This window comes from Opisthorchis viverrini (assembly GCF_000715545.1).
Source record: "Opisthorchis viverrini unplaced genomic scaffold opera_v5_73, whole genome shotgun sequence".
NCBI classification, from domain to species: Eukaryota; Metazoa; Platyhelminthes; class Trematoda; order Opisthorchiida; family Opisthorchiidae; genus Opisthorchis; species Opisthorchis viverrini.
The window spans coordinates 1-16,304 of NW_008751729.1; the positions used below are offsets into that span (position 1 = coordinate 1).

The 16,304-nt window shown below is 45.3% G+C and overlaps 1 protein-coding gene across 1 annotated transcript in view; it reads left to right on the top strand.

Moving 5' to 3' along the window:
• Positions 1-6,220: 6,220 nt before the first annotated feature.
• Positions 6,221-16,304, top strand: part of T265_04411 (hypothetical protein) — a gene marked incomplete at both ends in the record, with an annotated part of 37,237 nt that continues 27,153 nt past the window's right edge. Inside the window, 4 exons of the mRNA XM_009169156.1 lie at positions 6,221-6,445; positions 10,137-10,428; positions 12,705-12,922; positions 15,024-15,104. Coding sequence (XP_009167420.1) covers positions 6,221-6,445; positions 10,137-10,428; positions 12,705-12,922; positions 15,024-15,104 — 816 coding nt within the window. The remainder of the gene's footprint in view (positions 6,446-10,136; positions 10,429-12,704; positions 12,923-15,023; positions 15,105-16,304) is intronic.

Sequence of the window (16,304 nt, forward strand, 5' to 3'; positions counted from 1 at the left end):
CTTTCAGGAAGCTGACCTTCCTGATACTCCAGCAGTCGAGAAGACAGTGCATTTGGGTGTGCGCATTTGGGTGTAGTTCACTCACTGGGACACGAAGACTGCCCCGGACGCTTCGTCAATCAATTCAATCAAGTATTAAGCTATAAGCCATGTACCATGGGTACATTGGCTACTGCAGTTTCAATCACTGAAAAATGGGAGGCGCGAAAACTGTAGCCAAACATCGGAGGCGATGGAATGTGTAGTTAGTAGCTACAAACGCAAGGCGATGGGTTTGTTGCATGAGCGCTACTGGCTGCGCAATAGACCCATTTCTACCATTGTCATTAGCTATTGGTAACTGGTGTCCCGGAGTCCACATCCAAGTAGTCGGCAGTTGTCGACCCGCCTCGTTTTACTGGTTAATGTTCGTTGCCAGGTCATACACTGTCCATCTTTCCGTCGATCCCACCCAACACAAGGGTAGGTGAAAGGGGTTTTGTGAGGCAGGAGCTCTTCTGGCGTAAGAAGTACGTTTTCTAACCAGCGTAACCAATGAAGCGTAATTTATCCATCGTGAGGAAGTTCCTTCTTCCTAAAATCATCTGACATTTCTCACTGTTGCTAATCCAGTGTTTCTACCAGACGTGACCAAGGCCTCGGAGACACCGATGCCCAAGCACTAACAGTTTTCGTATACCTTATGCGCGTAGAGGCCACGCTTCTTACCCATAAAGCAATATGGATCGCACAGACGCAGTGTAAACTCTTCCCTTGGCAAGCAAACTGACTTCACATCGGCGCCATAGGTGTCGGAAATTGACAAGAGCTGCTTTGGCCTTCCCAATTCGAGAAGCGCCTTCGTCTCCAGCAATTCTACCGGAACTTGTACAGGTAAACAAATTTATCTACCTATTGGATTGGCTCGTCTACAAGCATGAGGTTTGGATTTGATCCAACCCAGTTTTTGTAGCAGCACTACACTTTGTGGGTTTGGAGCGCATACCAATGTTTGCAGCATAATTACGTAGGCTATCCAAAGGATTTGCGTGTTTGGGAGTTGTGGACCACCAATGACGATATATCGTCTACGCGTCCCATGGCTATGATCGAACGTCCCAGAAGCATGCTGTCCTTCGGGGTATCAGAGACATGTAGAGTAAGTAGCACGTCAGTAACAAAGTCGAAGAGAAAAAGCGCGATAGGGCAGCCTTTTCTTACACTACTGGACGTGGCGAACTCAGGTGAAAGCCTGCCCTATACTCGTACCCATCCACAGGATTTCGCATACAGTGTCCTCATAAGGGATGCGATTTGGAAAGGACACTCCGATCGCGAGTCACCGCCAATGTTTCAAACGATCGACAGAGCCAAAGGCAGCTTGCAGATCAGACGTTTAAAAAAGTGACGCCACTGGATAGCATGTCTCAAGATAAATATATGATCTGTACATCCTCGGCCAGGGTGGAACCCAGCTTAATCCCGACAAGTTCTTCTCTCCCGATTATCGGTCAAACTGCGCAAAATAATGCCAGAAGACACCTTGGGTGCCGTGACTGTTTCCGCACGACATTCTTGCGGCATTTCTGAAGACAGGGATTACGGTCGAGTCGCTCCATTCTTCCGGCATTTTTTCATTCCGAATTTTCTGCTGGTCGTCAGACTGCCAGGATCTCACCCTGTGGAAGAGTGCGGGTTGCAGACGATTCAGGCCAGGTGCCTTGTCAGGTTGAAGGAGTGCTATCTCGAACTGGATTTTTCTTGTCGACGCCGGGCTGGTGTCGGTGTTCCATTCGGGTCCATTGGGTTCTTCCAATGGTTGTGCTGCACGAGAGCAGCCGAACTGTTCTCCGAATGGTTCACCTCATCTATCAAGACTGATTTTTTGAGCGCATTTCCGTTCCGTCTTTCCTGAGCAGTTTGGCTGACATTTGTTTTCTTTTGGTTGCTTGACCGAATGAGCTGAAGCAGGGTGCGGCTGTCGCCCGCAGCAAGAGCCTTCTTCATCTCCTGGGCGTTTTATGTCATCCTTTAAGTTTTTGATTTTCCAGGGTTTGAGAGACCTGCGTGCACTATCATGGTTGCTAGGTGCTGATGTGGCCTTTCTGGCCTTCCGATCTCGCGATATCCAGTGTTCACTCCGCCGAGTCGGATAGCGTGAAAAAACGGTTCCGTAAGCGGAGAGCATAACTTTTTGACTCGGTTTCTATCCAGATCAGCTCGATACTCTTGACCTCTGAAATTTTTTCGGAGTTGACGGGTGGAGTAGCTCCGCTTTGACACGCGTAATGCTGAGAAAAGTGAACCGAACACAGGGTTTGAGAGACCTGCGTGCACTATCATGGTTGCTAGGTGCTGATGTGGCCTTTCTGGCCTTCCGATCTCGCGATATCCAGTGTTCACTCCGCCGAGTCGGATAGCGTGAAAAAACGGTTCCGTAAGCGGAGAGCATAACTTTTTGACTCGGTTTCTATCCAGATCAGCTCGATACTCTTGACCTCTGAAATTTTTTCGGAGTTGACGGGTGGAGTAGCTCCGCTTTGACACGCGTAATGCTGACGAAAAGTGAAGTGATGGCTGGGCCCGTATATTGGCATGTCCAGATTCAAGCTGCGCACTCTAGAAGTAGCAGCAGTTTGACTGAGACTCTGTTGTTAACTGTCATCCACGTGATCCGTCTGGATCCACGACTAGCTTGCGGATAGTGGCCCCAAGTAACTCGATGTGAGCGTTTTGGTCGGAAGTTCGCACCGGCTAGAAACTTGTCGAAGATCTGCACACAACTGAAGCAGTCGTTCCTCATTATCCGTACGCTGCGCATCGACTCCAAATCTACCACTCAACTGTGCTCCTTCCGGGCTTAGTCGGCCAGCTTGAGCACTCATGCCCCCCCCCCGCTAGGATTACAGTCTCGACACATCTCAATAAAACCCGTCGTTCTCAGTCTCCGAACTGCAGTCGTCAGGGCGCATGCAGATGTGACAAATAAACACCGTTACTGAATCAACTTGAACCGACATTATTTGAGCCGAACGACCGCACAGCCCAAACAATGCTATTTGCTTGGGTCCACTCCTATAAAATGCTTTCAGTCATGGTGCTGACTGCGACTCGTAGATACCGTTAGTCAATGCGCCAGGATCAATAGGTATCCGAAGAGTAAAACTTGGAAAATTTGAGTTCGTCCTAAATGGTTCAGGGCTCACGACCGATGTGACATTTCGTATGCGTGTTTCGGAGACAACATACCTCGACAGAAGGGGAAAGCAAGGTTTTAGGGGGGAACGTCTGTTGACAGGCTTGGCATAGACCACAAACAACCTGAGTCAGGTCTTTTGATGTTATTAAGTGATTATCTTGATTCACTCTTCTCGATCATAGTTTAGACGCGTAACAATGGTTAGGGGATTGGTAGATGGATTGCATGTTTTGCGTCACTCGATGGGTATGGAGGGCGTATGGCGTGCGTCAGTGGGTGGAGAGCCGCAAGGGTGCATGATACTTCCAGGTTACCCAAATCGATGAATGGGGTTTGGGCACCCTACCTGGAGCCTTTGATTTAAAAGTCTGACCCACAAAGCAGTGATCGGATGTCGGGTTTTGTTCGCGTACCCTGCCCTTAGCCCCTGACTCAAAAGTCTAGAAGCAGCACCTGTCAGTGTTTTCTTGGGGAACCCTTGGCGGAGACAATGACTCAATAGTCTGACACATTTGGCTGCAGTGTGCCGACCTGGCGCGAAACATTACTGTCTTACTTCTAATGCAGCTACACAACAGCAATCTTCTGAGCAGCACCGGGCTATTTTGTTTTAAAAGTATTTCGACCCTACTGAATAGTGCGCTGGTGGTCATGGCGATTGGTATGTGTAGTTTTTGGGTGTGACCTTTTCTAACTCCCCTGGAAGAAGAAAGCATCTCTGCTTCCATAAATTTGGAGATACTGGTCGCCTGAAATAAACGCCGTACTCCCTTCACATACCGATTTCAGGGGATTGTACTACTTTAAATGCAGACCACCTCTCAATACGATCTCTCGCAGTACCTGAACTCGCTGTTCTTCATCGGGGTGCTCATCGCCGGCTTTCCTGGTATGGATGAACCTTGGGGAACTGGGTTGCAGCCGGTGTAGGCCACAAGATCATTGCAGCACTGAAGCTTAACCTCCGCAACAAGGTGGTAGCTTTAGATCTGGAGGAACCTGACGTGAAATGACGGATTCCTTTTTACAGGCTTCATAGGAATAAGGAATCCATTATAAAGGTTGCGAAGCGTGTCCGCAGCGCGACCGAATGGATTGATCGGATTTGACAGAAGCACGCGCCATTTGCGTGTGGCTGTGTCACACACCTACACAAGAATACACGTGTCCCGTTTCAGAAAGGATGGATAAACGGTTTGTTTATAGTTGGGCTAGATTTCATTTTTGACACTAGTTCTGAATAAGTTGCCGAGTTGAACGAGTTGTTAGGCAGACTGAGAGGGCTGAATGTTATTCACAAGTTTCCGTTGTTTATTGTGGACGACTCACTTGCTACTGATGGGTTAGTGGGGTTTGGAACCTTTCCGTTTCGTTTCAGGGTATCTTAATCGAACATTCTATTTTATTGTCATTCAAGGCTTTCTCTATCTGCGTGAATTAGTAAATGCTGTGGTGGTTAGGTTAGATGAAATTATGTTGATTTTAGTGGACTTGGGATTTGTATGTCAGACCCAAATCACTTTTATGGAAGACTTCACTGACAATCGTACACCACCACCTGTCAGCTCGGCTGATCTTCCACTGTTTCCACTGTTTTACAAGTCCAACGCCCTCTACTCACGCTGCTTGGCGATTTCCACTCCCTCACTTGCTGTGGTGCAGCTCTTAGTCCTCGTCTCGAAAATTCCACATTTCCGGGCCTATTATGTCTTTGTCCCAGTGCATACCTCACCGTTGCTGCTTTATGTCCATAGTCCTGTCAACCGGGAAACGGTCTTTCAATTGCATCAACACTAAGTTTAATTTTTCCCTTCTAGGGTGCTACTCCAATCTCGCCCGTCTTCGATACTTTTAATAACTCCATGTGTCCTTATTTTGAAAGGGAATGACTGTTGTCTTGAGTCATTCTTTATTGAGTCTTATTTCTGGAGCCGATATCTGCCTTACCTGCCACCTGACCAAGCCTGCTGGGTATCCGCTCTTGCCTCATTTTTTTGGCGCTATTCGGTTATGGTCTTTCGTACCCAACACCTTCGACCAACTAAACGTCGCCTAAACTATACTGCTCTACACTGCATTAACATGGGCTAGTGAGTATTTTGGGAAAACACCAGTGTCGTTTTGTTCCCGTTTAACAGTAGTTTTTAATTTCCAAGTACTATTGTGTCATGCACTCCAGGAGGGACAGGGTGTTCGAATTGAACTCTATCCACATGCTGAACTTAGTGATGGTAAATTTTTTGACCTTGTCGCACCTGATCGCAACGAACGTGATGCTGAAATCGGCGGTCCCTCGAATTCGGATAAAGCTTTCAGAATCCTGCATATAAATAGCCAAAGTCATGGATATTGGAGGTCTCATCACCAGATTTTCTCCTCGAGGTTAAATAGCTGACTCAAAAAGTGACCAAGGTCTGAACATCTTTTAGTGTCATCAGCTGTCTCATCTATAGTAAGTTGGGTCCGTTCTTGCAGTATTGTCTCAACAGTAGCAAACACTGCTCCTTCTGGAGCTTCCTTCCTAGGCTCTTTGAATTGATGTCATCGTCTAATTGCTACGGAAACCCACCCACTTTTTGGCCAAACCATACAAATTTTGAATGTCATCGTTACGTGGCTTTGAGACGTCTTTCGGGAACCTGATTAGCTCATATTGTGAACCTATACCATCCAGTATTGACTATGGGGCTTGGCTTGATTCATCCAAGTTGCCATTGAAGGCAAAACCCAACCAACTCGATAGATAACCCGTTCATCTGGCACGAACATTTGTTCACTTTCAAGAGGATACTATTGACGGATCATGTATGCATTTACGAGTTGTGTACGCGGAACACGGGTGGCTTTGTGACTGTCTCATGGTCTGTATCCTCACCTCCATTGTATCGCCCACTCACTGCAGGTTATGACATGCAGTAAACTTTCTCTTCTGCCCTCACGAAGTCGATCATCCTACGCCCACCAGTACAAACGGATTCTAGTGTGGCTCGCGCAGCGTTCGCACTGGCAACATCATTACCTATTATTTTACATAATCAGAACATGGGGCTGTCGCTACTACCTTCGGCTTCTTTTCCTGTTTGGTACTGTGAACCACTTTTCTTACTAAATTGGTTTCAGACATCTGGGACAACGAGAAATGAAGAGTGGCTGTTCATTTTGACTGGTGACCATGGAATGAATGATCGAGGTGGACACGGAGGTTCTAGTAGTGGGGAAGTTACCACCGCTTTGGTCATTCTAAGCTCAACCGTCGTCGATAAGAAAGTGAGTTGTCTCGTGTTATCTAGGATCTCATGTTTCTGATCATAAGTTCATTGCTTCATTTGGAGCTTTCGAGTAGAGTAGCTTTATGATGGGCAGTCAAAACCACTCGTTTGCCTGACTAATGACCACCAAGAGGACATCCAAGATGAATGTGATATCTACTCAAAGCCTGATCCATTCATTTATTCCATTCATTCATTCATTCATTCATTCATTCATTCATTCATTCATTCATAATTCATTCATTCATTCATTCAGTCAGTCAGCCCGTCAGTCAGTCAGTCATAGCTCGCATCAAGCGGTCACTCAGCTTCTACGTCTTGGTGTCTATTTCTTTGGAGGAAATCAGACAGCGATACACTCCATTCTAGTTACCGCTCACCAGCGAAATTATGTCCTGTCTCGATCAGTCTGTTGTGTGCGAATATTACCTTTATCCTCATTCGGTAGCAATTTGACCAAATAGACGGTTGGTACCCCTTGCTTCGGCTCGTATGCCTTCATAATTTTGTAGAAGTGGGCAATGCGTCCCTTGAAAAAGTTGAGGGGCGAGCCATGATTGTTGTCCCGACTCCGCTACTAATCAATGAAGTCATTTGATTCTTGGTCAGCAAGATAACTCTTGGTGTGACATTCGAGATGTCATAATACGTTGTTATCTAGACCAGCTGAAACATGAGGCGGCCTGGTGCAGCACATTCGATCGACGCGGACCATCATAAAAGAGGAATTCAGCCGGATTCACTTGAGTCTCCTGTAGAAACCAAATCCGTATGCCAATGAGAGTATTTGTGAAAATCTGTCCAACTTAGGTTCAAGTAGAACATAAATTAGACGGAAACTCGGGGATGAGTCCCAGGAAGGGCGAAACTGGTCTTAGGCTATGGAGGATTTTCCAGCAACCTTAGGAATAGTATATCACGTCTCCCAACTGGTCGTTACTGTGAGCTGCATGCGAGTCCGCATAAATCACCCATATAATCTGACTCGTCGCTACTGGTTATAAATATTTGTTAGCAAGTCTTCTTCGGTTGGACTCCCTCAGCATACCCGGCAACAGCTCAAACTCGAAGGATTTTATCTTCGATGGTCGGTCTCAATGTGTACATTAAAGTTTGTTTAGGCCATTGTAAGATGTTCAACCAATCAATCCGACTGAAGACGTACATAATGCTACTTTGCAGCAGTAGTCGTATTTTGTGGCATCTGTAGTCACTGTCATAAACTAGGCTGAGTAGTATTTCTGAATGGAGCATATGGGACAAACGGTTCACTAGGACATTTATTGCTGTTTCGACATGTTATCACTCAGTTTGCTGAATTCCGGGGGTTCGTTTGCCTGATCGTGCACCGATCGACCGCACCTTTATGTCGTTTTGTACAAAAGCAAAAGTTACTTTTCCAGCAAATCCCCAAGAAACGGGCATTTTCTTGTATCCCCAGGTTTTCACAGGAAAATCGAGAGCCTCGAATAGGATGGTACCTCTTCAGACTGGAGCCCTTACATGAGGATAAAATGCACTTTTTTACATTAGACTAGACGATGAACTGTGCGATATTTTAAGTTGCATTTCCTCCCTATACATGAAGCTAGTCTATTCTGGAAAGCCAAAATTACTGCACAGCCGTTTCGTTCTCATTAAGAATCACAGTCCACATCTCATGAAACTCCAGGGGAAATTTCTTATCGACTGCCTCTCCTTCTGCCTTAAATTTCAGCCAAGCTTTTAACCTATTTACTTGGCTTAGCCAGGGGGAAAAGTTATCCAGCAGTAAATCCACGAATTGTTTTTCAAACCTTTTCGAAAACGATGACTTCTTAATCGTTCCCAAGTCTTTTCTTCCTAAGGCTTATCTGATTGTGTACCGTGCTGTTTTCAGTGACGCGATAAAGAGGACTTAATTGACGTTTTCACTCTGATGCTGAGATACTTATTTTGTACCCAACTTAGTCTTCCTGAAGGCCGTTACAACTTTTAGCGTTATCCTTGCTTTTACAATGAGTGCGTCGCTATTTTGCTCAACTTTATTCATCTCATAAAAACGACTTCGGACCTGTACTGTGGCCGGCTTGAAGGCAAGGTGAATATCAGTTTTTTCTTGGCACTGTTTGAATTTTGTTAGTGAAATTACGTTTGATTTGAGCAGCTCCTAGGGTGGCATCCGCACCCTATCTAGCCTTACGTTGTCGCCGCAGGCATTCAGCTGAGCGGGCAAACGAACTACACAACCACACATGGGTTGAAGCATCGGTTCAACCACCCTCTAATGCCCACCAAAGTCGCCAACAAATGATTTTGCTGAATATAGTAACCTATGATTGACAAAGAACATATGCATCTACTCATCAATCTTTGTTTATTCTGTACTCATTGGTTTTATGGCCTAAGATGTTGTTTATTCTGAGTCATCATCATCAACAGCATAAAATCAGTATTCGCTATCATGCAACCTTTTTAGGAGTGCTAAAAGTTGAGAGTTGAGTTACCACCAAACTAACCGCCATCTGTCTATAGAATGAAAAAAGGCCTATTTTGTATACTCTAGTTCTCCAGTCATCCAAGATTGGGAACCAAAATTAAGCCGTCCACACCATTGAACCGTTCCCGACTGGTTGAGACAGGTCATCGGCTTGTGCAACCACTGTACGTCCATTTATGTCGTTATAGGCAGTTGAGTCAAGTTATAAGTTTTGGAAATGCCAGTCCCTTCGAAAGTGTCGTGAGTCACTTCATTTTTTCGCTGCAGCTACCCCGTTTAATTGTGTGATGTCATCAAAGTCATACGGTGCAGCAGAAACTCAAATTTCCCAACACTTGTAACCAGTGTTTTGATCAGGTCATTAGATGTCTCTTGCTGTTTAGCTGTTCCAACTCATCGAGTTATGGTAGTCGGGATCACTTCTTTCTGTGGATCAGAGGTCATTAGATGTCTCTTGCTGTTTAGCTGTTCCAACTCATCGAGTTATGGTAGTCGGGATCACTTCTTTCTTGTGGATCAGGCTACGCGATCATAAGTAATGTAACTTCCTGGGAATGAAGCGTAGGTAATACTGACCGAACTATGAGATACTGGCCTAGAGTCACGTCCCTAAGCGTTGTCACTAAGTAGTGCCGATTTAGTTACCCATAGCAGTTGACTTTGTTGCTGTGTTTCGTCTACCCCATAGAAGCAGGCAATGTTTAACGTGAACCTGCCGCGAGTATTTGCCATTATTAGTGCTTTAAACGAACGGGAAAACTGACCTTATTGAACTTTACCTTCTACTCAATTCTCGGTCAGAATCTTCCAACCTAGTTTTCTCGTCAAAACAACTACCAAACGTGTACATCATGTCTTAACACCCAGAACCAGGTCAAAAACACATGCACAGAGCCTCGTATGTAAAGTGTATGCGGCGACAACATTCTGGAAATTCTCACGCCAGAATGCGCCATCGGCAATCGGCGGATACTAGATCGTGATTGAATGTTGGATCCAGATTTTCGACCAATCAGAGCTCACCTTGATGCTGGACCTGCAGGTGGCCCTATCTGACCACTCGCGAACGGGATAGGCTTCTTGGCCGTGGCAGCGCCTAACTGCTAGCGGTAAAGCGGTATCGGTGCAGAATTCCACCTAGCACCCCTGTATCAGTAAACTTGTTAGAACTGTTGGCCGTGATCTTTGCCCATTTATACTACTCTTGCAGGGTTCAGTTACACTGCTGTCCAACGGCGCCCGAACGCAACAAGTTGATCTGGCTACATTCATCGGTTCAGTGACTGGAGCGGGAATTCCTTCAACCAGTTTGGGCATCATTCCCTCTGATTGGCTAGCTAAATTCTACCATGACCCGTCAACCCAAATCATGGCTGTGATCGATTTGTTGTCACATTTCGCCCGTTTTTCGGGATGTAACTTGTTAACATCGGATGGAGCGCTCAAGCAAGTCGTCACACTTGACCCTGGCTGTTCTTCAAGTTTGCTTACCGAGGAGCAAGGTCAGTATGAGCCGTTTTGAGTCACACATGATTCGGTCCTCACCAAATCCGTCTCGGCCTCGTGTCCTTTCTGGGCACCCGTCTAGTACTACATCGATATTAAAGTTTTTATTACTACTGTTATCGTCATTGTTTATGTTAGATATCAGTAGTACTATTCATGTGCTGTCTTTTTACGGTTCCCATCCTTCTGAAGGCAGGACAGGAGAAGCAGTTTTTTGAAGTGGCCTCTCCTTTGAAAGTATGTGTGTACTGTAGCAAGAGAATTGGACGAGAATCATGAAAGCCTTCAGGAGGCAATGTTGAGCGATCGTTGACTGAGTTCCAACATGAGTGTCGTGCAAGTCGTACCAAATTCCTTTAGGCTTTTTCAGATGTTTTGGGCGTTGCTCCGAATCAATTTTCTCGTGATGCCCGGTTAGCTGAACAGTGCCTGGTAAGACTCATGATTTGACCTTTACTTGTTTTCCAATCATCCTCATTCGCGTTCGAGTTTATCTCAGTGGAAACGATTTCCAATCTAAGGTGAATATCAACTGATACCGGATACCAAGAATTCTTTAATTATTTGTCCTAAAAATTTTACCACTCAAATAGCTTTAGTTAGTTTCCTGTCCACTTTTCGGGCACCATAGTTTGTAACGTCCTTCCAAGAACGTTGTTCCTAATAAATTTTGACAATACGACAGCATACAACATTACACCCGAGTTCCCCTCCCCGATGTGAGGAATCGCTTGTAACCTGCCTCTACTGTAGTTCGGAACATGGCGTATGATGACGTATGAATATTTCACCGTCATTTATCAAATGATAGCCGAAGCACCAGCATCGAAAAATCGAAAGTGTCTAGGCAATGCGTAATGGCTAGTAACAATGTGTTCCTGGCTTTGAACTCGATAATATTGCTCGCCCAGATTAACCAGGTTTCCAACATAGGAGCCATTGATACATTGGCCTGTGCCTGTATCTAATGGCGTTTAGAATTGCCATTTGGACTTTGGAGAAGGTGAGTTTTATCCATTTGTGTGATAGTGGTTAGGTTCCTGACCTTATTGATAGGTGAAGTCTCTCTTCAGAGAACAAAATCGTAGACTTCAGGTAGATGTGAGTCGACTATGGAAGATAACGTTTTCCACCGCCTCTCTTTAGAGGATTCCATATTGAGGAGCTTGCTGTGTTTCGTGGTGGAATCAGACGCCTCACTTCGGTCCTCCTGATTCCAATAAGTGAATGGCCATAAAAACGGACACCACCTGTATGGGAGGATAACGTGTCTGATGGATTCTAGATCACTTACCATTGGTTCACTTTTCCGCCGCCTCCCAAAGAGTAGCTCAAACTACACACAAGATAGACTTGGTTGTTTGGTAAATTGGAGCATCTCGAACTGGGTAACAAGGCAGTTCCGTCACCTTGAGGCGAACAACTCATGGTCAAAGCCAGTAGCATACTGTAGGATGTGTCCCCATCTGGTTAACCCAAATTGCAAATAGGGCGGCCATCTCCCTTCACCTGATTCTCTAGCCGTGTCTGGAAGGCCGGATTTTGTCACGGCGTGGTTAAAAAACCGGTCGCTCTTCATTGAACTTGTGTTCAAACGAAAGCAGTTAATGGCCACAGTAGTGGATAAAATAGCGACACTCATCGCCAATAGGCGCAAGATTGACACATGAGACATGATCTGTCGTTGTATGTTGCCTTCGTTTGAGAAACCGGTAAAATTGATTGCGCCATTTATGGAATTCAGTCGAGACGAATGAGATGCATACTGACGACTATTCTCAACTAGCGCCAACAATTGCTACTGGTGTGTTGCTGTTGAACATGATGGTGATGAAGTATCTTGCGAGTTTTTGGCATCGGTTGATGGTCCGCGCTTTAAACCTAACTTGTATAAGTAGCAGAAAAACCTGCCCAGGGTTGTGGTATAAAAGTCGGAAGGAATTTCCACCTGTTCTCGCTACTTTTGCACAACTGTTCCCACCTACCATACCATCCACGCTAGCACCGATGTTTCGTTTCTTCGACCAGCGCGAACAACACAGGCTTGATAGATCTTGTCTACTTGGTTCTCCATCGAACTCGAGATGGGCCTATTTTGATTTGCAGCTGCCGCTGAACTTTTGCGAATCACGTTCCATTCAAGGGAGTCGGGAACTACTGTCCAACTACTTTGTTTCTACACGTTACGTAAATTGCATCTGTACGTCGATCGCTCCTAAAATCCCCTTGTCACATTACTTGTATCGCAAGATCTCCGTCCTTTTCGTTTCAGTAATTTTGTTCAACAATTTGATGAAGCAACTAGCTTTAGGATTGTTCTATCTGGAGCAAAATAACACCTCAAACTCTACGTTGAACGCATTGGCTAGTGTGAAGACTCACATAAACAAGGCAATCAAGCTGTCACAGCAGTTGCAATCGCGTGCGCTCAGTGGTGCGGACAAACTAGACAATACACAAATGCTTTTGGGAGGTCTGATTATGTGGTCGGTAAGTACTACTAGTTTTAACACCGCCTGACTATGGAGAGTATCAATTACGAGTTAACCATTTCACCTTCCTAGTGTAAAATATTGGTAGCTAATGCTTCATATGGTTTCCCTAATTTGTGGGCAGCACTTCCAAGAAGGTCAGGGTATTCTTAGTGACTGTCCTTTCGGATTGTTTAATATCTAATCCTTGTCTTTGTGGTATCCGGTGGCTGCCAGTTTTGATCGTATGTTTGCTTCATCCGGAGTAAGTACTCCACATGGTCAATACTCTTGCCGATCCGTGTCTGGAACGTGCCCATATGAGATGGTGATTCTTGTCATATCCTGTCATCTAGGTTATTATAAAGGCGTATCTTTGTGCCTTATAACTCGAATCGGAGGTAGTCACAAGGGTCTCGAGGTATGGATGAACACGAAACGTAGGTTTGTGCCAATATGTTCCGTTGGATAACGGAACATTGCCGTGGCGCTTGCGTTCGGTTTTGTATCTGTCACTATGCCTTGGGCGTTAACATCTGGTAATCAATTTTCAACTTGACACGAGTTACGCGTCAGTTGCACTTCCGCATCTTTTTTCATTTTCTCGTACCAGTGAGGCTTGAAAAGGCAGCAAAATCGGTTTGTATGAATGGGAGATAGAAAGTGGCGAGGTGTACCGCCGATTATCGTAACCCTATTACAACTCACTGACAAAGTCTAAGAGTGGGTCTCCAAGCCGTTGGACAACTAATCTTTATACATCTTATCTTTATACTACTGTGAAGGTTTGTTGGAATTCCGTATGAGTTGCAAGCGTTTCGAAGGTAAAAAAATATCAGAAACAAGCCATATATACCAAAATTGATCTTCAGGGTAGAAACGCCAGAAACGGTTGAACAGTTTAATTTTAGGCAGAATTATCGTCATCTTCCTCATAAGAATCCATCCTCTAGAGCAACCGATTTGGTTCCCTGGAAGATCGTCGCTGTAGGAAATGAACACTGTACATTGATTTCCCTTACTGGCCATAGAGCGTCCGTTGCTTTTTCCAACTTAAATATCCGCACAGCCTTTCGGATGGACAAATAGCTGTCAGAGTGGGAGCATGACCAAAGTTGAGGACCAGACTCACTATCTGTGGCGCTGACCTTCAATCCATTTATATCAGGAAAATTAGTAGACGACTGAAGGTTCGGCACACTCACATCCCTCTTCAAACTTCCAGTGAGTCAATAAAACTGGAACGGGACTCAGCGATTAGAAGCCATCGGACCAATTTTGAAGGCTTGCAAGATCTTGTTCTGCACGTGGAACAATGCTTAGTCGTCCGTATAATCTCGTTCTGTGCGACTGCGTCGAGTCGTCAGCTGTCTGGTCCGACTTGTTTCACTACGTGCAGACGGGTAAACTCGCGTGAACCAATCAATCATCCAGCTGTAGCACCCTTTCGGTGCCTAGCAGTCATGTCATCCGAAGGAAGCGCGAGGGCTGGGATACTACCAGGTTGCCCAGGCCTAGACAGGGAAGTCGAGAGGTAGCGGCCGGGTTCGAACCACGGGCCTTCTGATCAGTAAATTGGCGCTCTATCCACCAAGCTATCCCGCACACTGACAATCGAACCTAATTTCAGGTGTTTACACCTCTTAACTGGGCACACAACTAACGTGACTTAACCTATCGAGCACAACCTACGTAGCACCACACTATTTGTTTTGGTATTCTTTAATACCCACTCATTGTTCTGTGAAAAACGTTATCCATAGTGGTCAGAACGTTGACCTGTTCAACTGGTAAACTCCTCGTAAGACTTCCAGCGTTTTTATCACCTAACCGACAGTTCGCAGCGTCCAACCTCTTCGCTTCTACCTAGACACAGTTTGAAAGTGAGCTAGTGTCTCCTTTGTTTGCACCACTCACGTAAATTACATTTAGTGGGTGTCATAAGAACATTTCATATCCCGTTTAATCGTTCCATCTGCTGCATCACTGGATTTTACGTCCAAACTTCATGAATTCAGCGACCGAGAGCGAGACCGAATGTCCCTAGCAGTTTCTTATAATCTCTGGAAAACATGTATGCTTGAATGAGTTCAATTCCGCTTTTTCACTAATTTTCGCAGGTAACCCTGTATCTATGTCTTTTGGTTGTCCGTGAGCTGTCTGGAAAGCAACGGCTGTCTTCGAACCACACGAACGTCCAGGTATGCTGTTTTGCTGTGTACCTGCCCCCGTTTTTAGTCCAGTCATTGCCCAAGGTTTTTCTCCAACTTGACTATATTTGAAGTGTGTTTTGTTGATTCGAACCGGGCTTCATCATATCTGTTTGAATAGCCAGTAACACATTGGACGACGCTACCCTAACCTTATGCCACTCACGGCGGTCCAGAATAGGCACTCGTGACTGCAGAAGGTGTGATCCAATGTCCGGCAATCATGACAGCCCTCTTTATCGCAGTTCACTCTCCTATTCAGAGTAGTTTAAACACAATCGAGGAAAAAGTGTAAAGCCATCAGTGGCTTACCAAATATTTCTGGAACTTTGCGCCACTTTCTTTCGCTTTGCCGTTTATCAGAAATGATTGTTGAAAATCTAACGGATCCTTATGATCCATATGAAGAAAAACGTTCTTTAATGGGCTTGACGAATGTCCGTATCGGTTCCGATCGCGTCGTAATCTGATGCTGAAAAATAAAACAATCGACTGTTTTCCTCAAGGAATCAGTGCAAAGTCGTTTATATGAACGCCGACCGTTATGCCACAGTGCTTCCACCTGGCCTTCGCTTCTTTATTCCATCTGATTCGCATGGGCACCGCCGGTTTGCAAGTGGTACCATTTTTTTTTTGAAAAACATTTTCCGTCTCACTATGAACCGGTTGACAATCATCTACGTATGGGACGTCTGATTATAACCTGAAAGCCATAACCAGCATACAATGTCACGATGGCAACTGCCGTCTTCTTGGATGAGGATCCAGCTACTTGATATTCCAGGTTAAATACTCTGGACGATATAGCTTGACCATGCACCTTTGGGACCTATTCTTCTCCTCAGTTTATCTGAATATAGCCCTCAGTAATGAAGATGACCACAAGCTCGGTTTAATCGCCACCGAATTGAAATTCGCTGTAGTCTCTGATGCGTAGCTCCGTTAAACACCTATCTCGAGATGTCAATCACTGATGTTGCCCATGCCTACTGATTGTCGTTGACCAGGGCCAAAAGTTTAAAATAGAACTTCATGTTTTCAATTTATCCTTATGGACAGTCAATTTGCAGAGGGCCTGTGGAGCAGAAGATCGACACCTAGAGCGCCCACCGTGCGAGCCGTACGGATGAATCCCTAAAAGTGCTCCAAAATTTTAAACGGCATTGTGGTTTTTGGTGGCAAGGTGAGCAT